Raw genomic sequence first — 23,981 nt, 5'->3', positions numbered from 1 at the left:
AACATAAGAGTCCCTCCCCAACACAGCAGAACATTTAGCCTGCTGTTTCTCCATGATATTTTATGGTCTATAAGGACTGCAGCAACATAGTAAAACCTGAGACCGCAGAACTTACCTTTGCTGGTACAGATTTATAAATTGCCTACACTTATTCATGGCCTGTCTTAGCAAAACTGTCATGTGTCTTTCTGCATTTGTTTCCACAGCTTCACTTGAAAGTCCCAAACCATCCAGAATCCACCTCTGCCTACTCAGATGCTGTTGCGCTGAGTCCTTATGCAACATCTCATACTCCAGCTTCCTGTCAAGTTCTTCAATCTCCTAGAGGTTGAAAAAGGCATGATGATAAAAAGTTATAATTTAGCTTGAAAGAACAAATTTCATTTGAAGTGAAGAAAAAAAGATGATGGTATCAGATTTTCTGGTATTACTTTATTCATTTCTCATTTTACCCATCCACTTGCAGTCATTACACTTTCCAATTCACTGCACAGCTTCAGTAAACATGACTGGCACATCATGAATATCAGAACAATGATGAAAAATATGACTCATTTTTCATGGTGTTAAAAGTCAATGCCCTCTGAAACCTTCTGCTGTAGAGGACATCTAGAAAGTATAGTACCATCATGGTTGAGAGACAAACTAGGGAATGGCATCGATAGAATTTATCTATAAACTGCATAGAACCACTGAAACAGCCTGAAAAATTCACACTGACTTGTTTTAGTTATATCGAATTAACAGCTAATATCAAAGAGATCTGAACTTAAAAGACAGTAATTCACATTTATTGTGTTAAGGTTAGAATTAAAATACAGTGCTCTGAAAATCAAAGGGTTAAAATGGACTGGACTGGATCCCTCCTGCCAAAGATCTCTCTCTGGTCAAAGAGTCAAACTAGACATTCAAAGAAAGGCTTCATATTCCTGTTTTTCAATGTCACTGTTGTCTCACCTCAAGCTGTACGTCAACTTCTATCTCAGTGCCCCACTTCCTAACCTGTATCTTGGAGGAAATTGCTGAATCTATTCCTCTGCCTCATCAGCTGTATTAACACTATAGATTCACTGGAGCACCCCATCTCTAAGTAAGTGTCTGCTCCCAAGACTTGACACTGACGCTTAAACCCACTCTCCTAACACCAACCCTGTTTTCTGTAAGGGGATGAAGCCAGTTCACCTATAGCCAGGTATGTTTGTTTCACTGATGGGCAAAAACTATCACTGATGTCATCACCATTAGGGAATCCTGTGTAATCTGATATATTTGTTTTAAAGCAACAGGTGATTAAATTTGCTAGTCAGTGGGACCAAGGAGGTGGACAATAACATAGCAAGAGAGAGTGGTTTGATCACCAGGAAACAGTCCCTGTAAACCAAGCCTAACAGGGACTGTAAACAATTGTCTAAAATACCATCATTCCCCCCGCACCTCTGAAAAAAAATATATTAGGGCTTAGCTCAGTTCTTGCCCATTGGATAAAGAATCCAGCATTAGCTACTCTAGGTCTCTCTTCTGCCCCTCCTTTAATCCTTTTTCTTCCCCTGTTCAAGGACAGAGAAGTTAAAAGTACATCTCTGACTTACACACTTACTGCATAAAAGATAAAATTATTCCATCTACATACAACTTTCACTGCTTCCCACAGATTTAATACAAATTTAAGCAAAACTGGAGGCATATAAGCATTCTGACTGCCACTCTACGAGAAACTCTGTGGAGATGACCACATTAAAATTTAACCAGGAATTTTCACAGCAATAGCTGCCTAATGATGTCCTCTAGCAAAGAGGTTTTTCTCTTCAAAACCCATTTTGTTTGTTCTACTCCAATGCTCTCCCAAGCCTCACTTGGATGGTTTCAAATAGCAGATGTAGAAAAAAAAAGTCCTTATGAATACAGAGCACTGAAGTATTAAAAAAGGATTAGAAAATTGGCACATATCAAGTATGTAATAAATATGGTGAAGGGAAGAGGTCTTTCCAAAGTTTCCACTATTTAAACTGCATGAGTGTGCTTGGATGGAGATAGACAGGTAGAAGGTTGTATATATAAGCTCTAAAAACTTGATGATTCAAGCATGTGGTTATGGATTTTACGTATGGAGAGCACTTAAACATGAACAATTTTGTAACACAGTCACAACAATCTACTACACCAGTCAGCACTCATAGTGACTTCTCAACTGTCTTCCTTGCAATCAATAAAATATTAATTAGCCACCAAAACACTACTCCCTCTGACTGTGCACAATTATAATAAAAATTAATAATAATAATAATCCACAATCTTCCCTGGCTCTAAGACTTTCCTTCTCTTTCTGTCTTTTACTGAAAGCATGAAAGTACACATCACAGAAATTAGAGGCTGGGCCACGAAAAGCTGCAAAACAGCAGTTAAAACAAAATCAAAATAAGATACTGTAATAGTTGTTTTTTTCCTTATGGGATTTTATTTTTTTTTAACAACTACAATACTTACAGGATTATGTGCTTCTAAAATTTGAACATACTCCAATTTTGACAGGGTTTTTGATACGCTCAGTTGTTCAAAGAGCAAAGCTTGCACATTTATGATAGCAGTATAAAGCTCCAGCATTTTGGATTTTTTAACAGTCTTTTGAAAGGCTAAAGAAGCAATATACTCTCCAAGGTTATTTTCCAGATCACGCAGGTGACACTCTTTTTCAAGCTGCAACTCATTCTTAATCTAAAAAAATACCAAAACACAAAAGAGAGAGAGATTAACCGAAAACCTTACATGCAAACTTATGGTTTTACTACTCTGTAATTAACAAACAGGATTAAAGCAGCAAAGAAAACAATGCTGCTATTATGTTTGAAGAAGTGCTTTTAACATTCAATTCCAAGCTATTATTGTGATCAATAAAGAAAAATAGTAAGGTCAAATACTGTAAAGAGATCAGGCTTTCTTTTTGGATGGTCAGAATTTTAATATTAAATACTAACCCAAAACAGGGGGTCTATATAATTTTTATTATAATAAAAGGCAAAACTAAAAATACAAATAAACATGTACTATTGATTAAATAGGAGGGTAAAATACATTCTTCTATTTAGAAAAAAAATGAAACTTATAGAAAGACTGTATTTAGTTCTAAATTGGCAAGTGTCAGTTAACACTGACCAATGATATCCGACTTACTACTCTTTGAGCAAATAACCGAAAACCCCCGAATATAAAACAAAGTTAAACCATAAATCAAAAGTGTACTGGTAACAGATTTCAAATCAGATTAAAACCAGATTGAACCAATAACAGGATTAAATTAAAGTGATTTAAGTCAGTACCTATGTTGCTGCCACACATGTAATGGGACATCCACAGAAACTATTCCAGTCCAGCACAGGCAAGCAGACAATCAAATACAATGTGATCAATGAGCTCTCCACGCTATACCACTGACACTGACAGCCAGTGACACTGCACTGTGACCATTATTCTGTGGGACAGCATGGATAGGAGCCAGCTGCAATTACCCTCTTTAGATGCTTCCATCTGAGCTTGCCACTCTAAGCTCTCTAAACAGTTAAGGAAAAAGAAAAGGTACTCCTCAGTAGGTTTTGTACTCTAAAAAACAGGTTTCCACTGATGGGTAAGGTGTATGTCTAGGTTAGACACTGATGGCTACACTGCATATTAAAACTTCGGTATCAGACAGTAAACAATTACCAGTTTGGTTTTGTTCTCTCTCCCTGTGTTACTCAACAAAAGTTGGATTGTAAGAGACAGAAAACACAAAAAGAGAAAGCACATGCAGCTATTAGAGCTCCAACTCCACTACTTGGGTTGATACAAACTGCTGCCCTACACTCTGCATGTACAATGAAGCAAAGCACAAAAAGAGCCCATCAAGTCTGGCCTCTCTCTTTAAAGAACAGGCAGAGACGAACACTGCTATTTAACTGAGATACCTACATGGTTAGCACCTTAGCATGGTAGGCATCCTATGGCACACCTTTATACATGCAGTCTTAATCTTCCCCTTTTTAACAGTCTATAAAATAAAGACCAAGTTCCCTGCAGGTGTGGACTATAACACAGTAGTAGTCCTTAGACACTGTATGACGTCCCATTGGCACAAGACCTGATTCTGCCTCTCAGAATATCTTTGCACAAATAGAAATTACAGGCTCTAAAGATATTAAAAACCTTATTAGCTTCCTATTCATGTTAATCACAATTATATATTATTGACTCTATGATTAGTTTTAAAGGAGACTTTAAGGATAATTCCATCAAGTTTTTAGATACCAAAGTTGATAAATACGTAACATGATGCCATCTCTGGAAATTTTATTGATAAGAGACCTGCTAAGAGTGATTGTACATCATACAAATTCTATTATCCAGTAGATGGAGGTAAATTTAAAATGTTATTTGGAACCAAATATGCTTGTGATATTCTCCTGCTCATGTGATATTCTCCAAAGTCTCAACTGCATCACCTGGAACATCCTTGAATGCAAATGATAGAGGATACCTTCAGGAAATATTTCCTACTAATTTGAATTAAGCCAATTACAAATCAAAAGTGAGCAATCATCCTACAGATACAAAGTACAAGCAAGATTAATTTTCTTGATACTTTTAACAAATGTCCATCTTAAAGACAGACACTGTCTCTCAACATTACTGTTAACCTAACAAATCAATCTGGAATAAAGCAGGTGTGTGACACTAAATAATAAGTAAGCATATGGGTTAGAAATAAACATATGAATATTTGAGTTTGAGGGAGAAGTGAACTCAAGAAATCATACTGGCATTAAGGTAACCAAGATGCTAAAACCTAAGTTGTTATTTTGGAACACAGGAGGCAGATATTTACACTGAAAAGCAAAAGAGATAGTAAAAAAAATTGGGTGTTTATAAAAAATAAAAAAGCTGAGCTGCCTTCCAGCATATGTTAAAAAAAGCAGATGACATTTACCTTAGGATAGATTCAGAAATACCTATTGCCTATTTCTATGTTTTCATTTTTACTAAGAAAAATATCAATAATAACAATAGTTTTATACATGTCTCTACACCTTTTGCAAGAAACCTATTAAAGTGAATTTGAAGCCTTTTGTTTTCTGTAGAGTACTTTGTATTGAAAAGCAAGTAACTTTAGCATCTCCCATTTATGCTCACAGCTCAATAGTTGACAGGTATTGAAAGGAGTACACTGTACTCCAGCACCTCTGATTGGAAATCAAAGACAAAAAAGTTCCACAGAACCTCCTGCAAGTCACAACTTTGACACAAATTGCACAAGAGAGCAAATGCCACCCTAACTCAGTTTTTTGGTCGAGTTTGTTTGTTGGCTTGTTTTGGTTTATTTATCTTGTCAAAGCAGATTTATTTTTAAAATTCAAAGTGTTATTTCACAATATTCTTATGAGCCAGTGACATAAGACTAAGGCCTAGAAACAAGGCTATTCCATACTTCAGTGCCAAGGCACATATTTAAAAGAAAAATAATAATAATTAAATAAAAAAAACCCACCTTTCTTCAAAAGCCTGTGCACAAGACTAATTTCTCAAGTAAGACTCAAGCTTTTGTTCTGAAAGGCATACTGAAGTAACTGTTATACTAATGATCACTGTGACACAAGAAAATGTTACTAAAACAATCAGCAATTTTCAGAGCGATATTGTCCGACTGTCCAATTTTAAAGTCTCAGTTGTGAAGTTTCCATTGACTTGCACTCACCCCTCGTTTCAGTGGTGAAAGCTGTTGCACTATTAGGTGATTCTTAAAGAGGGGATGGAATGGAAGTGCATCCTTAACAGATAAACAGACATGTCAACACACACCAGAAGAAAAAGATTCTAAAGAAAGGCAAGAAATTTATATCAAACTCAGCCAGTCACTTAATACTTCACAACCAACAGCTGCTGTCTTGCAAAGTGTTGAGGGAGATGCATTGCTACAGCAGGAATCACTTTAAGGAGCAATATAGATTAGAAATGAACCAGGCTGGACAACTAATGCCAGAAGCCACCTTTAAAAACTTGGACAACATTGAGTTTTGAGTTTATTTAAAAGCTGGAAAATGATGGATGAGAACAACCAAAATTTTTGCTGCAAGAGGCTAATAATTTATATTATTATTTTCATTATAATAGCATCCATATAAGGAATGGGAAAAAAATAATCAAGCAGGCTTACCTGATTGGGAATAAGTAGGTCCATTTTCAAAAGGACTAACGCATTAGAGTATATGTTATGTTCCCTATTCAATACATTAGAACAACTTCTTAACTAAAAGAAATTATTACAACACTACTAGCATGAATGAGTCATGACAACACCCACACACTGAGGAATCAACCTTTTCTTACAGCTTTTATTTACGTCTAAAGTACTGCCTGCCAGAATACCACAATTTTACATTATCTCAAGAAAAGAGAAAATAAATGCTTAAGGTATGACTTGTTTTATATGCCACAAAATTATTAAGTAATATCTGAAGGCTGCCTTTGTGCTTTAGAAACAGGATGTGCTATAAAGCTTTAAAAACATAGATTAAAAAAATGACATAGTAATGTTTTGACAGGTGTGTGCACACAACTGAATTTACAGTTTGCTTCTTCACAGGCAGCTCAGTTTCAGACACAAGGAATTAAAATGAATTACACACATATGAAATCTGGAGATAGATGAATGAATAATGAATAGATGAATGAGTAAATGAGTTATCACCTTACACTATAGTTTGAACCCATTAAAATGAATAATGATGGAAATGCAGTTTGACAACTCAAGTTCACTTATAAGGAGACACAGGAATGTATATTTTAATTGCAGCTGAATTCAAAGGCAGAAGAGATGCCACTGATGATAGAAACACTCACATTTTTATCAAATAACAGAAGGTGTATATGGTATGTTCAGTATATTCCATGAATCCTAAGATTTATGGTCCAAACTGCAAAAATAGATAGTATTTACATATTACTAAGTATGAAGCCTTACATCGAGCATGTCCAAAATACGTGGGATGGAACACCTCTCCTATGAAGAAAGGATGAAAGAATTGAGGTTGTTCAGCCTAGAGAAGAGAAGGTTTGGAGGACACCTTACTGCAACCTTTCATTACTTAAGGGGAAAAGATGGGGATAAAATTTTTAGTGGGACCTGTTGCAATAGTAATTGTTCTACACTGAAAAGGGTAGACTTAGACCAAAGATAAGGAAGAAATATTTTACAATAATTAGAAGAATTTTACAAGCGTTAACATATTATTAATTTGTAAAGTAAATTAATAATAATTAAATTAATATTAAATATTTTACAATATTTTACAATGAAGGTGATGAAACACTGGCAGATGTTGTCCAGGGAGGTAGTAGATGCCTCATCCCCGGAAATATCCAAGGTCAGGTTGGACAGAGCTCTGAGCAAGCTGGTCTAGTGGAAGATGTCTCTGCTAATTGCAGAGGGGTTGGACTAGATAGCCTTTGAAAGTCCCTTCCAACCCAAACTATTCTATGATTCTACGGGAATGATATTCAGCATTATCATTCAGCATCTATTCAACATTATGTAGTAAATTAACTGCTCTTAAACAAACAAAATGCTGCATTACTCAACTGGTACTAGTATCTACCCCTTAGCCACAAGAGTTTCTTTCTGCCTCTTGTCAGCTCTGAAGTCACAGCTCTGAAAACAGAAACACATTTGTGAAATCCAAAGCTTGCAAGTAGACCTGAACTCAGTGAGACACAGAAGGCGATTTCAATAGAAATTGGAGCAAATATTGATTACAAACTAAATTAGGAACTAATAGACCCTGGCCAGATTTGAAGCTTTGTATTATACCAAACACAAGACTTTGATTTTTTACTATTTGACATACTATTAGTGTCAAACTACCCTGGTTATGACAAATCCACTCCTGTAGGTCTGAATATTTGCTCCTGATTCCAAATTGCTAATGCTGTAAATGCACCATGATTAGTCCACTGCTTGAAAGCACTGAACTCTAAATTCCTTATTTAGCTCAGCTTAACTGCTAACTAGTTTTGCCTCAGTCCTAAAGATTACAACCAAAAAAAAAAAATCTGAATATCTAGTTGATAACCTGCAACCCCATAGACGTTTCTCACACAAGTATTATCAATTGGGCTTATTTTTTCAGCCCAGCAGGGAAAATAGGCTAAAGAACATCCGTATTTTGGCCCCAGTGTTTCTTCTGAGATAGGCAACTGCTATTTCAGAAGGAGCAGCTACTTCCTCAACCACAAGACAGCTCAAAACATCTATGAAATACAGAAGTAGACAGTCTACTCCTGGAGATTTTCACAGTGAGGTCAACGATACTCCAAGATTAGGCTTCTAACTTCTTGCCATGGCCTCCCAGCTCCCTGTCTCCCATCTATATTGTCCTTCTCTGTCATGCCTATTTTACGATATTACAAGGCACATTCTGCTGCTGTTCTCATAAGCGTTAGCTGGGAACCATTTCACAGCCATCCTGTAGAGAGATAGAATCCATTACACTGTGTGAATTCTGCAGCAGTGACAGTGAAGAAACACAGCAGAGCTGTATTGGTCCATCATCCTTTTTCCCTGCCTTAAACTGGCCCTGCAACTTCAGGTGGGCAGTTTTGAGTGAGATAATTAAAGTGTTCATATTAAGGCAAAATGTAGAAGTAAGATTCTAAATGAGGAATAAGGTAACAGATTGCAACAGCCAAAGACAGGAACTCTAGCTCTGTGATCAAGTTAAGGTTTACAGCAATACTTCTGTGCTCTAATGATAATGGGTGAACTACTGTCTTTCTTTAATGATAGTTTAGCTTCCTTATTGGTAAAAGCACAAAGGATTTGCTTTTCATAACTCATGTGCAGCCACACAATTAGAACAATAACATGTGTGCCAGATGGTGCATATAAAACTGAAACAACAAGGCTTAGAGAAGCTAACTTTCCAATTTTAAAACAAGATTCTAATAAAAATGCAAGGTAATATTCATGCCAAAGAAGTATTCAGCACTTTTTTTTAACATAAGAGCTCCGCCCATTATCTGTTGTACTTTCGAGTAACAGTACCTAAAAACCCCTAAATTTTGGAGATCGTGGTATTAGGTGTTGAAGTCAAAAGTTTAAATGCCTCCATTAGAGAGTTAGGGCATTCTTGGACCGCAGTTATTAAACTACTGAAGAGTGCTAGAACACACTTGCCCACTTATTGCATTCTTGCCCAACCACCTGCTTTCACTTTGAAAGACTGGGTGCTAGACTAGCTAAACATTTGCTTTTATCCTTTGAAACCAACACTAACCATGTGTTGCTCTCAAATAAAAGTGAAATTATTTCTGAATTAACATGTTGACTCAGTATTTTGCATCTCTCAGGATATGGGTATGAAAAGCACAGGAAAGATGTATAAAAACAGATCTTTGTTTCAAATTGTTACTCAAATTGATATTGCAATCACTTGTGAAGCTATTTTTTATCTACCAATTTTAACTACTAATGACATTTCTTGTTCTGCACAGTCCTTACAGCTGTGCACCACCTATGTCTAACGCAGTTATCACTGCAATGTCCCTCTGATATACAAAACTAGTATTACCCATATTTTAGATGTGGGAAAGAGAAGGGGAGAAAGGTTATATAACACAAATAAGACCTCATGGAACATCTTCTGTCAGAGAAGGAAAAAGCCTCCCCAAACCCCATTTTAGCATCAGCCCACTCATTTTTTAAGGATTAATTTCAGACTGGGGCTGTGAGTCTTTGAAAGGTACCCACCAGAACCAAGACTTCCTTCCAATTAGCTCTTTACAAATGAATTCAGCCTCTACCCCAAAAGTTTTTGGATGTAAAAATCCAGTTCTGGGTTTTCAGCAGCATTAACAGACATCCAAGTACTCAGTGTTGCTCAGCTGAAGTATTAAGTGAAGTACCACCCACGTTTTTAAAGCCTTACTAAGAAAACCACAGGATCCAGGGGAGTCTTGCAATATTGCATACACCAAGCCCCAGAACCATTGTGAAAAAACAGGGTGAGATGAGAAATCAGTTCTGTAACTAAGATGCAAAAATTAAAACAAAGCAAAAACTATTAAGCTTGAAATATAACATCTTGATAAACTCAGACAAAAGCAGGGAGATGCATCATGCCACTAGAACTTACACCTTTTTTATCTGGTTCTTATTCGCAGTGATAGAAAACTTTAATTCTTTAATTACTGAAGATCTAGGTTTTGACTTCAGTCCAGAAAAGGTTTGTACTTACCTTATTCAAATTTTCATCTTTCACCAAGTCTTCATAAATTAAAATTTTGTCCTGTAAAGATTTCTTCAGAATTTCTAACTTATTTCTATTCCTGGATCCTGTTTTTCCCATTTTAGAATGCTGCTGTAAGAAGATAAGCACAAAATGCTTTATTTGTAAGAGATATATGAGGATGCTAACATTAAGATTATTACTTGCTATTACTGGCACATCCACCAATTAATGAAACACTTGACAAAGATGACTTTCAAAGTATTTCTGAAATGAAGGTGCTGCCTATTCATTCAGACATTCATTTTGGACATTCAGACAACGTTGGGAATTTTTTTTAAATTACTTTCAAGTAGAATTATATATTCATCCTTTGCATGAAAACTGGTAGCATATAAATTTGATTTTAAAAAAGCTTTAGCAGTGATAATAAGAGAAGATTTTGACTGATACGTTGTCTTCCCAGCACAGCCAAAAATGAACAAAGAATATTAATTTAAGAACTACATTGTTTTCAACACACAGTCTATGAATCACAAATGAACCATAATAATATTAAGAGGCACTGTTCCATGTAATCAAATTATTCTTGACCTTTATGTTTCTTTACAAGAATACCAACTAAGTATATGTACTCTTGGGGAAATGATAACATCTGTTCAACTATAAGGCTTTGCAAAGTCATTTCCCTTCTTTAGCACTTCAGAAATCATTAAGGTTTGAACTAGGCTAATTCCTAGTATAATTAACACAAAGTAGTTTACATGTTTAGAAAACATAACTGAACCAAAAGAAAGCAAGGGCAAGTCCTCCTTTTTAAGATGGTATCCAATTCATACAGGAAATACTTTATAAGAACTGAAAATCATTTATGATTCCACAGCTTTTACATTTTACTAAAGAAACTAAACAGAGTTTAGTTCTTTTTTTTCACAGAGTTCTTCTAAAAAGTGCTAGATTTGATAGTCAGACAGACTCCTTGTTGGGAATGTTTCTCTAACTTTGAGTGAGTATGCCTCATCTTTTACACATCTAGATGTGGAAAAAACCAAACTCTTTGTATACACTCAACTCTTTTGGAAAGAAGAAACAGAAAACATACCTAAATTCTTGCCAAGAAAGACCAGATAATTCAGGAACATAATAAATAGACAAGTTCTATAATAAATAGTTCCTAAATAGACAAGACAATGTAGAACATTGCCTTTCAGAAACTCCTAAAACCTTTCCTTGTGCCAAATTTAGTAATGTGTAGAGGATGCCACTGAAATATCAGTCTGGGCTGTCAAGGACCCAGCTTGTCTCTAATATGCAGAGTCAGGCTTAGCACCACTCAAATCTGGCATTTCAGTGAACTCTCCTCAAGAGACACTGTCCCTTTTGGCCACCCAACTGCCTCTTTATAACTGTGCCTTCTTCTTGAGAAAGCTGGAGGACATAACTCCTGCCCAAACAATTCTCTTTGAGTTCCACTGATCCACGCAGACATGGAAATCGTGCACTGCTGTCACATCTACGAAGTTACAGACCCGTTATCTACAGCCAATGCCAACAACCCACAGGTCCACCCATGAACCCTTTGCAAATCCCCACAATGACCCCACATCATTCCCACCTGTTTATTGGTCATTGCTAAATTCTGATCGACTTTCAGCATTTCTGTGTCCCTCTGCTCCATCTCAAAAGTCTGAAGCAAGGTTCTTGTTCTTATCTTGGGCCAAGCCAAGCCGCTGTCCACCTGAGAGAAGCAGCAGTGCAGCTCTTGCCTCATTCTAAGCAATTCCTCCTCCGATAGTGAGAGGGGTAAACTTAGAAGCTGCCTGTTAAAAAAAACACAAGAGCCATCTGCTGTTCAGTGATATAGGCAATATTGCATGAAATGTAAGAGACATGCACACAAATACTTTACATGGCAGCGATCATCCTTTTTTTGTCTATTTCACATATCAATTAGTGATTCCACACATAGCACTGAGCTGCTCAGCATGTTCAAACTATCCTTGGGGATACTTTAAATTCTGCATACAGAACCTCCTCAACTGCAAAACTTCATTTTCAAGGGAAAACAGTTTTTGAATATTTAAAAAATAAATTAGTATTTTTAGCACATTTCTTATGCATAGAATCTGTCCACCCCTTCAGATAGTATAATGCCTGAACTTTGGCTGAAATAAAGACAGAAGCTCCCTGTAAAGTCTCGCTGAGAAAAAAAATAAAATAAAAAAGTTTTTTTTTATTATAAACACATATGTCATCCCTCCCATCACCAAGTCACAAGGCTCTTTGCAGTCTGAACAACACAGTAATTTGAATCACTCAAAGTTTCCATTTTGCAGAAGGAAGGTTTCTCAACACAGAATTCTGGGGAACTCATCATCAGGTCAAGCTGAAGTAGACTTAAAAATAAAGTATGCTCAGTTGTGACTAACCTTAGACTACACTCATCTTCTTACCTCATGAGAAAATATTTCCTTAGAATATTTAATAAAAAATAGTATTTTTTTGTTGGGAGATTTTCTCTATTTCAAAAAAGCCCACAATTATTTGTATTTAAAGTATGAACAGTATGTTTTTTTAAAAAGTAGTTTTCAATGAAAAATATATTTTACTGTATGTTTCATTAGTACTGATGCTTTTATTCAATATATCACAGGCCTGTACTAGCTCATCATTTCATTAAAATATTTGAGTTTAGAAATCCTTTAGAAAGGATTTCTAAAAAATTTAGAAAGTTCTGTCCATTAATTCAGCAGAGTACAGTTAAATCCTTAATGCATGAAGCTTTTCCCTTCAAAAAGTTACTTACTTTAAGACAAGATTACTCCGAACAACCATTCAGTGTGCTTTCTCATGCTGTCTTAGAAGAAAATCTGTGCTATAAATCCATTTACACAGATACATAGACAGATATAAAATAAAATACAGCAAACACATTTTTTGTGTCTATATTTAAAAAGGACTTGAAGCATTAGCGATCTTAAATATTTTGGACTAACTCATTGTCTCTTTCATAAGCAACAAAAAACCAAGATAGTGGATGAGAACATAAACATGAGTGCTGTCATCAAAAACCTACAATGGACAGACAATGGACTGAACAAAGACAGTGACAGATTTTAAGAAGCTTTTGATAGGACAGTTGTTGGTGCATTTTTTGTATATATTTCCTAGTATTCTACTGAAAAAATCCAAACAACTGTTCCTGTTGCTTCAAATAGAGATAGCATCAAACAAATACAACAGGCCCACCGCAGGTTGGAACACAGTTATCATGGAATTCTAAGTTAGAAACAGGAAAGTCCTTCTGGGATTTCTGAGGCCTGCTCTCAGCAATATAGACAAGAGACTAAGACAAGATAAAAAATACATATAAATGACTTATAGGAAGGTATTTAAAATGCGGAATAAAATACAAAGGTCTTGAAATTAGAACCAAAACAAGACAAAAAGGGAATCTTTTTCTTTAACAAAGCAAATTTAATTGCTAAAGTTTGTTTTTATGCACCTGTTATATAGTTTTAATTGTGTGGCACGAAAACTTATAAAGATGGTGTCTGGGCAAAATTTACCACAAAAATCTATTTTGTTTTAAAGAAGAGGTATGAAGGAGAAACCTTTACTAGTTCCCTTTTTTTTTTTAGCTCCCCCCTCCCTGTTCAGTCTCTTATGCCTGGTATGTTTTCTTCCGGGGCACACAGCCTATTATCGGTTTTCCCCTTCCAGCCGCTTCCCCTACAGCTGCAATTTTATTTTTCCATGTTCCCACGTCTCTATCAATGCCTGTTGTTAAGGCATGTAGTACTGTAAATATGCAGGCAATATAACAACTAGTCATAAATGTAGTTGAAATGTCTCTCAGGGACCTCACTGCCCAGCCTGAGAGGCATGACCCCTCTCAGCTACAGCCACTGTCTCTCCCTGTGCAAGTTCTTCCAGTGGTGGCAAGGCCTTCCCACCTCCCTATGGTCACATCGTAGCAGGCAGCCATGGCTCATAACATTTCCTGGGGTCAGAAAACCACTCTGCAACACTGCCCGTGCCATGATGCCTCTCTGGCTCAGGGCTTGGTGCCAGGGACATCCAGTCAGCAGGCCAGAGCAGCCAGGTCTGATGCATAGAGCCCACGGGCAGGGGAGGTAGGCTGCTGCACTGTGTACTCAGGGAAATGTGTGGAAATAGTATGGCAAAGCTTAAAATGAGCCCAACGAGTAAAGCCTGACGTGTGGCTAGAAGGAATGTATTGAAATTGGACATGGGGCTAATTAGGTCCGACGTATTAATTGGCATTTCCAAAGTATGGGACCTCTGAGAACAGGTTGAGAATAATAATGAAAGATGTGCAACTGAAACCTCACATGGAATGAATAGAAGCATAAAACTTTCACTCCACAATTTTAGTGTCAAAACTGCTGTTTCCTGGGATTTCCACTACAGTGTTCACCCACTGGGGCTGCAATGGCTGAGCGCCTGGAAAAAAAAAAAAAATCAATTCCCAAGTGCCCAACAGAGAACTGATCATTAGGAATTATAACTGGACAGGTGTGAAAACTCCCAGTTTTCTTCTATTTGCAATAGTAACTAAAAAAAAAGTGCAGAGAGATACTTGCATGAATACTGATTGTTCCCAGTTCCTTAATTTTTTTTGTTCCGAAATGCCTGTTTCCAGTTCTTGGCTTAGCTTCTGCCTGGTGAGCTGAAGCAGCTCTTCAGCAGCCGTGCTCTTGTCATGTTCTTCCCTTTCAAGCTGTTCACGTTTAACAGCCATCTCTTTTTTATGCTCCTCCATAGCTTCTAGCAGGAAAGGCTTTGGCACGTTGAGTTTGACCAATTCTTGCACAAACACTCCACACTGAACACGTTTAAACTCTTCAATGGCTTTTTCTGTTAGGCTAAATAGAAGCTCTTTCAGCTCTTCACTGGCTTCATTGTCAAGCTTTTCAATAAGTTCTTCAAATTCAATGTTGTTATCACTCAGAAGATTTTTCCAGTGTCTCAGGTAGTGAATGATGTCATTAGTAGTTTTGAAGGGGTCTCCAAGTGACAGCTGCTCCTTCTGATGCTCTTTCTGCTGATTGATTTGACAAATGGGGAAACAAGAGAAGAGAAGGAACATCTCAAATTCTAATTTAAATATGAATTTCATAGCAACACAAAATTTCATACTTTTGCTTTTCCTTGTTCTTGAAACTGCTTTTCAGTGTCCAGAGGCTTACCTAGCCCTCAACATGATAGCTTTGTGTACATCTAGCAGGCCTGTGATAATTCAGATTATTGTTAGTTACAAGGACTACCACAGGCCTGTGACAATATGGACTGTTGCTAGATAGAAGGGCTAACAAATATACAAATGCATGATCCTGTGGCCTGATATAAACTCAGCTAGATGAACTACAGTGATTTGGCAGCATTCCAGAAGCGAATCTGGATCAAATAGCAAGGAAGGAAAAGAACTTAATTAAAAAAAAAAAAAAGTTTGGCAGTTTGGGTTTCTTTTTATTTTCCTTGATTTGCAACATGCAGCAATATCATTAGGAAGCTAAACCAAAGCTATCTACTCTGAGAATAAATATAACAAATGACGTCTATCATCATACCTTCTGTCTCTGCTCATACTGATTTCTGTTAAAGAGCATAAAACACTGAAACACAGTAAAAATCAATCTAACCTAATTTTGATCATCTAAAAGAAATATTACTTAATCCAAGATAGTTTTTTCTACATCTTTAAGGCAGAGAAAGATAACTTTGAAATATACTTTTGGACAACAACTCCCTTTCTGATCAGCTTCAAGTCATCTAACATTATGAATTTACATTAAGATCTTTAGATGGCTGAGGTGAGGTGACATGTTTACCTTTTTTGCAGGTTTTTCTAAAAGAACAGCTAGTCGTTACTGCAAAATTAATACAGTACATGGTCACACACAGCTACAACCAATGGACACTTATTTTTAATTGTGTTCCTGGCAGTGTTGACCCCTGTTTTAAAAACTACATTTTATTTTTAAATTAATTCAATTTTTAGTTCATTACAAGCCCTAGGAAAAAAAAAAATGCACTGAAAATAATTACCTTTTGCAGCATTTCCCGCCTCCGCTTGGTAATGAGTTTCTGCTGAAGCTTTTGCTTTTCTTGTTTTAAATCATGATCAAATTTCTGTTTAACAAAATTAATTTCAGTCTCAGCTCGGTCCAGCAGCATTCTCAAATGACTTTCAGGTAGGTGACCTGCTCTGTAATAATAGTGTTTGAAGCCTATTATCCCAAATTCTTAAGAGCAAAAGGATATCTGAGGTAATTAGTACCATAACAAGGCTCAACAAAGCAGACACACAGAATAATCTTTGTTTCTTTAGCAGTGACACCTGGTAGTTTCAAAAAATCAAGTGGATAACAGAAGGACAATCTCAGATATGAGTGTAGAACTCAGGCAGTTTGTGACAACAGTGTGGTAACCAAGTAAAAAAAAACAATTTTAAAACACAAAGCAATCATATCCACAAAAATATTTATTTTCAGATTTCCTATTACATTTATATCAGAAGAAGTACAAAAATTTCAAATTAAGAGCAAAATACAATAATCTGAAAGAGCAAATTGTCAAACTTAGGCCCACATGCTTTCAAATGGAAGTTCAGGTCTATGGTCTACCTCCAGTTCCTACAGTACTTAAAGAGAAAACAAGATTCCAAAGGTGCCTCCAACAATTAGAAAAATCTCCCTCTCCACAAACTCAAACTGAATTTCAGAACTTATCTGCTATTATTTTTACACTAGGAATCCTCAAATCTTTCTTTTTCAATAGGAAAAATAAACATCTTAATTCAGACCAGGCTGTTGGACATTTGTGAGTTATAATTTCTATAGTGGACTTCCAAAATGTGGTATTGAAAAGGTCAACATGGAACTTTGAGTTGAAAGCACTAATTCCCTGACCTGAAGCTGGATGTTACCCAAATGCCTTCTAGTTTACTTATCCAATCCCCATTTTTCCAAAGACATTACACACAGAGCTAGGATTCAGGGCTTTCAGGGTTCCATTCCAGTGTAATAATCTGGACAAATCATAAATTAAAGTAGCACCTAAATGTGGTAAGGTAGCCCTTCTCCAGAAAGGACAGTCTCATTTTGGTTTATTAGGACTTATTAATACTGTGACAGCTTCATTCCAACCAAAATCCTCAAAATAAAAGCTAAAATAAAGCAGAAGATTAATGTATTGGCTTCTTTGCAGCCACTGCACTTTAACCTGGTGGCCAGATTCCAAAATTCACACCTCTTCCTCTACTGCTCAAGCATCTACAACTATTTGAGTAAGCCAGAAAACATCATCCCCTGTATAATGTATGCACTGGATAGAAACTCAGATGAGCTTTATCAGTTATGTCAACCAGAGAGGGCCTCCTTTTGCAGAGCTTTTCCAAAGTCTACCTATTGTATTTCTTTAATCTTCTGCAAAGAGGATTAAAATACCTCTCAGTACCTTGAGAGCAATCCACCATGCATCATTCTTGGCCAAGTAATTTTTGCCTTGAAACGAATCAATGTTAAAATTACAGAATCAGAATATTCTGAGTTGGAAGGAACCAACAAGGATCACTGAGTCCAGCTCCTAAGCGGACAGCCTGTACAGGGATCACTTATGACCTTGGCATTTTAGCACCATGCTCTACCCAACTGAGCTAATCTGAAGGTCCGATTCAGCATTATAACAAAAACCCCCAAGCCAACTGCACCAAGTTTCTAGTGCATATTTGGTAACTCTGTCTTGCCCGTTCTTTTTGATCAATCCCAAGGCAAAAGATATATGAATAAAAAGTAGATTAATTATGGTGAGGAAGTGAGGAAAGATAATAACACCTTCATCCTTTCTTGTACTGAGGAAATAAACCCATGCTTGCTGCACCCAATAAAGTCCTTGTCCAGAGCAGTGAAAAGAGTCTGCAATAGAAAAAGATGGATGTGCTGGAACCACCCAGCAAATGAAAGTTTAAGACAAGTCATCCAACACAGAATGACAGGAAGATGATATATAGCTACCTATTTTTAGGATGAGTTAAAAAGCCAGTCTTTGGTTTCAGCTTGCTGATTTACATAGAGATCCGCTATGCCCACACCTCAAACTGTAGGTGAGGCAGTATCCCACCATCAAAATCTATGTCAGTTTATGTGCCAACTTATATTAATCAGTATTACAATAATTCCTAGAAGGCTCAATCCTGGCAAGAGACCTTCATTACTGATTTCATATAAATACAAAAACAATTACAGTATTAGGAATAAAAGATGTCCTGTTCTCAAAGGACTCCAAAGAGAAATGCAAAACAAAAGGAGAGGAGAAAGATAATGAGACAGTATAGACTGTGTGATAAAGTGCTTGGTCTCAGCATACCAGACATTTAATCACTGAAGAAATGTGCAAGCACATGTCTAATGTCTTTGAACAAGGAGAATTTTAATGAAGGAGAATACTACTGTAACGACAAGGATGTTTGGAGGGAGATCCTCCCAAATGCAGTGGGCACCAAGGAAGGGACAGAGATGAAGAGTGTAGCCAACAGTAGCGGTATCACAGGTCAATCAGAAGCACACTTTGACTTCTCTGTACTGAATAAAACCAAGTGAATTACAGAGAAAATACGGAGTGAGGACACTAAAGTAGGACTTCATGTTTGATGCTACAGAGAAATATCTAAGGGACACTGGACCTCAGCAAAAAAAATACTGTTTTATGAAAGTTATGGAAGTCACAGGAGCATCACTAAAACAAAAGGGAGATAGTTGTGAAGCAGAAAAGTTGTACCAGCCTGAATGGACGTGGCTGCTGAATCACAACACTATACAGAAACTACACAGAGAGAACTTGCAAGACTGTGCCCATGCTACCACAGCTACCTCAGAATTTCACCTGCTGAACCGGCATCTTGCCAGCACCTGGATCAGCATTTATTGTAAATAATTCAGGACAATTAATGCCCTACATAACAAAGTGCTACAAGCAGAAAAGGTTTTAAGAGATTATTATAAAATTTCATATTGATGCATTACTCCTCGAGGCATTCACTTTCCAACACCAGCTTCCAGAAAGCTCCAGTAGGACACTGTTGGAAAACTACTTTATGTGGACAAGGTCCATATAAATGGAGATTATTCAAGAAGAACAAGGTCAGTGAAAGATGCTTTGCTTCAATGCATTTAAGAGTCTACTGACCACTTCAGAAACACAATAGACAAGAAATTCTTGAGGTCTTATAAAAATTTAATTTTTGGGAGAAATTTATAATGGAGCTTGCAATTGTTTGTGCCTAGCAAGTCACAAGGACTGGATTGAACTTTTAAGAGACTGAAGAAGAAATAAATTTTCTTATGAACAAGCAGATACTGGCAAAAGAGTGATACAATACATTACAGAGGTTGTAGTTTAAAAACATCATGCTGTAGTTTAAAAACATCAAGAATCTTCCATCTCTGTTGATAGCAGGAACAACGCAGGATAAACACTGCCTCAAGTATTGCCCTTTTGCCCATTATTCTTTAAGAAAAAAACATAAAGAGCCTAGTTAGACATCCTCAACTCTGCAGTCAAGGATTATATTTTAAAACCTCCTTTTCTGCCTTTTGTCACTGCAGTCCAGACTTGATTTTCAAAAGACACTGAATACTCAACAGCTAGTCCTGAAAAATGGGACATTTTATTCAAATACTGTATTTAGAAAGCCTAGCTTGAAAACTCTGGCTGCTCTATTTCATTTAAAACGTTCACAGCCCTCCCTAGAATTGGTTTGGGTTTATTTAACTTTTTATAACATTCAATTCTGGCCACACAGAATCCTTTCCATGTTAATTTGAAATTGCCTTGCTATCTGATAAATTTTAAACATACTACTGAGCTCCATTTAGAAAAAAACACTTCTCCCCTCAATATTTATCTGCTGGTTTATCACTGGATCTATCTGTGGTATATCTAATTTACATATTTTCTAAGTTCCTCTTCTCCATACAAAGTTCTGCATTTTAAAATTCCATTTATAACAGTAAGTTTAAGGCACTCTATTGAAGCTGGACAAAATAGATTAAGACCGACTTGTATCTAAAGACAAGCAGATTCAATGATAAACTGAAACACGAAAGGATATTATGGATACAAATTTAAAGTAACAGTCGATCAGTTCACACTTCTCTTGCTGCTCAAATTTTAATGCTCCAATTTGCAAACATTCCCCAAATCACTTTATAATTATAAACTGAAATACAAGCCTATGTAAGATATTTATAAATAAGGTTCATAGTAGGATATTTCAGTTTGCCTGTAGAAAATAAAAGACCAGCACATAAATTGAAATACTAAACTCAGAGTTTTATAATCTCAACATCTAAAGAATGAATTATAAGTGTTCGGCCAACATTTGTCTGAAAGGAATTACTGCGGCAGGAGGTGTGGGAAGTTACAGGAAAATAACTATTTCTAGCCTCAGAAAGTCAAATGGGACTGCTTCCCTACAAATGCTATCTCCAGCTATGGACATGTTTCCTTTGTCCACAGAGTACTACAACCACTGCATACTTTGAGAGTTTAACAGGGGAGTGCTAGAAAAAAATTAATTTTTTCATCTTGGTAATGACTCTTGCTGCTTTTGGAAGTTTCTGGTCAGTTTGAGGGGGTTTTGGTACATTTTCGGGGATGAGATCCGCAAGATCTTGGATATCTAATACTATGCTTTTCCTCTGTTTTATAGTTGACCTGGTCTGTGATTGTTAGCTGCAATAGCAGTGGATAAAACCTCTTTTGCCAGCTTGAGAAGTCCCATTTGTTCATTGCAATGGCCACACAGGCGAGTTTCTCACAAAGGCTTTTCCCAAAACCAAAACATCTGTGACATCTCAGAGCATTTCTCATAATACAATTCCAAAGACAGGCATGAACTAATGGAAGGAAACTCTCTGAGAGAGATGTATCTGTATATATCCTATGCTGAGACATTTATTTTGTCTTTGAGCCACACAGCTGCAGATCTTGGCAAAATAGGCAAAGCAGTGCAAGCATACTGGAAAACCTCTTTCCAGTCAATGAATCTTGACACTAAAGTCGGGGTGATTCAGGCTAAACTTAGTGTATGATTCCAAAGAGGCAGCACATAGGACAGTCAAAAAAAAAGAGCAAGGAAAAGTTATAAAAAAACTCACAGATAATTACTTTGTCACATCAACAGATGTAATCTTTGGTAGCTTTTAAGAGACTTCCTGCCTCCTAATATTAAATTACTTTTAAATGTAGTTAACATTCTGAAAGAAAAAACACACTGTAAAAAGACCAATGTTTACCTTGTTCTCTTATTGCACATTTCACATATTGTCAGTGACTGACATCAACAGAGACATCTAAAATACACAGATAAAGCTGCATGCACAGGATCAACAGCAGCAGTGTTACGTTGTTTTCCTGTTCACTAATATATTTTACTTCCCTGGCACGCTCCTCAGTAATCTCTCTGTATGCCAAACTAACATATGTCACAGTTCTCTGGGTAGCAGTATGATGTCTCTTTCAGTGCTCCACATCCCCACATAATTCAAAAAAAACTATGTGTCTGTGTGTCTGGTAAGTCACCATTTCTCTCTCTCCACCTTGACTATGGGTATCCTCTCACAGAATACTCAATCAGCCTGGATCTAGTAAGATATCTCAAATAAACTGAATCCATTTCCAGGTCTATTTTTTACTTACCTGACCTTTACTTCTTAATGCCATGCAACATGCAACTCTGCTAGTCAAAATCCTCCCCAGTTACATTATTTATAAACTTAGGCAACTTTCCACAGGAAATATTCACACTTTCCAGCTTGAGACTGTACATCCAGCTCCTCATGGCAAGCGAATCAAAACTGTTCTTTTCTATTGATCCAGATATTTGTGCATAAAGAACCCAGACAAAGGGTCTTAACTGGTACATGTTACAATGGACTCTGGTATGACTTTTCACGATTGTTGATTGTTTACATGAATAATGGATGTATAAAGACACTGAGAATCTTATATGAGTCTAGTTCCCACAGAAGTCAGTATTAAAAATAAGTACTACTCATATATCCAACAATTCATCTCGGTGCTATTCAGAGTGGATACAAACAACAAAATCCCCCCTTAATGTCTGCTGGAATATTAACTAACAAAGTCATCAGTTACAAAGTATTTTCTTACAATTAACATAAAAGTTAACATTTTTATGTAATTTCCCTGCTAGGTAACACAGAAGAAAGACTTACTGTCTGCAAGATAACGTAGTCAGATGGCTGACAAGGAAACAATTGAGATATTTACCTTTCCATCTTATTAAGGAGACTTGATATCTGGGTTGCTGCTGCATTTATAAGAGCAGAGACATGAGAATCCCTTAACTGTATCTTACTTATAAGATACTCTCGGTAAGAAAATCTTCTATTCAGATGATATTTCTTGCTAGCTTGCAAAAAATCCATTAGCTCTTCAATATCTCCCTACAGGAAAAAATGTGAAAAATATATTTAAATAGATGTAATGTTAATTTCAGATAACACCTGTGTGTATCAGACCAGATTTGTTCATTAACAAGGGCAAAGTTAAAGAATTCTTACAAGTGAAAAAACAGTAAGCTTATATCAACTTAACTCTCATGATCATGTCAAATGATTACAGTTATCTTAACAAAGCAAAATAAATAATGTGCTGAGCTTTTGGCCTGATTATCTCAATACTGTGTGCACTCCTCCAAATAGTTAGTGCACCACTTGAGTGCCCTTTGTTAACAGGTCATTTGATCAGGTTGATCCACAATTAAATACACCTGCAGCCCTACCACTGTTAGTAGCACTGTTCCTGCTTACAGCTATCACAGGCTGAAAGGTCTTCTTGGACTGGGACCTGAACACAGTAATTGTTCAGTAACACCAGTAAGTGGCATGTGTCCTTTCTTTTTTGACTCTCCTTTTTCTTTACAATGTACCAAATGATTATATAAAGGGTAACATTTACAAAGGCGTCTGAATTGACTTCAAAGCCAATGACAATTCTCCCACACGTGTCCATTACAGTATAGAGTAAGCCAAGCTTGCTGCACACAGGCTGGTTTAGAAGTTCCCCCTTCCAACAGAGAGGAACAAGAGGGGTTTAGACATAGACATCTACAAATGGGTCTGGTAGAGATCAGAGGTAGGCACATAGTGGTCTACAGGAGACATTCTGTTAGCATCAAACATCCAAGTCTTAAGTCTGATAGTTCCATGATCCACATCAGAGCAGCCAAAACTTTTTTCACTTGCTCTTCCTCTCTGAGCTGGTTGCTCAACTATCTTTTGCTTCCTGCAACTACCCCTGAAACAATGTCCTATATGTAGCTTCTGTGTACTGATATTGTGCATCAGATTTTAGGAGGGGGTCTTACACATTTTGATACCTACTTTTCAAATGCTTCTTTTTAACCTCCACCCTCAACCTCTAGGACCACAACAATCATACTCTTCCTTGAGAAGGAACCAGAAGAACAATTTTCAGAATTTTTGTCATCTACAGTGCTAACTTTAAACACAAATTGAGTGGAAAAAAACCAACAAACAAAACCCTTGCAGAAATAATTCCAGCTGTTTTGTTGCAAGAGGCTTAAAATGTAACCGAAAGCAAAACTTAAAGTCCTGAACGTACTCTTCATTGGCATCCCTGGACCGTGTAAGAGATAGTCAACCCCTCTAAGTACAAAAG

At 36.7% G+C, this 23,981-nt stretch overlaps 1 protein-coding gene across 4 annotated transcripts in view; it reads right to left on the bottom strand.

Annotated features, from left to right (window-relative positions):
• Window positions 1–23,981, bottom strand: part of EVC2 (EvC ciliary complex subunit 2) — a 69,208-nt gene that overhangs the window by 9,794 nt on the left and 35,433 nt on the right. For 2 of the 4 annotated variants that reach the window (XM_027891972.1, XM_027891971.1), the window contains 7 exons: window positions 22,569–22,744; window positions 16,323–16,482; window positions 14,858–15,318; window positions 11,866–12,070; window positions 10,260–10,382; window positions 2,485–2,712; window positions 116–321 (listed from right to left, as the gene is read on the bottom strand). In XM_027891972.1, the coding sequence (XP_027747773.1) occupies window positions 116–321; window positions 2,485–2,712; window positions 10,260–10,382; window positions 11,866–12,070; window positions 14,858–15,318; window positions 16,323–16,482; window positions 22,569–22,744 (1,559 nt within the window). The remainder of the gene's footprint in view (window positions 1–115; window positions 322–2,484; window positions 2,713–10,259; window positions 10,383–11,865; window positions 12,071–14,857; window positions 15,319–16,322; window positions 16,483–22,568; window positions 22,745–23,981) is intronic. The other 2 variants (XM_027891970.1, XM_027891969.1) reach the window with 2 other exon arrangements.

This window comes from Empidonax traillii, unplaced genomic scaffold (assembly GCF_003031625.1).
Source record: "Empidonax traillii isolate 1590-97213 ecotype Southwest subspecies unplaced genomic scaffold, ASM303162v1 scaffold336:size770142, whole genome shotgun sequence".
Taxonomy (NCBI): Eukaryota; Metazoa; Chordata; class Aves; order Passeriformes; family Tyrannidae; genus Empidonax; species Empidonax traillii.
The sequence above is the reverse complement of the archived record's forward strand: the minus strand, read 5'-3'. Positions and strand labels throughout refer to the sequence as shown.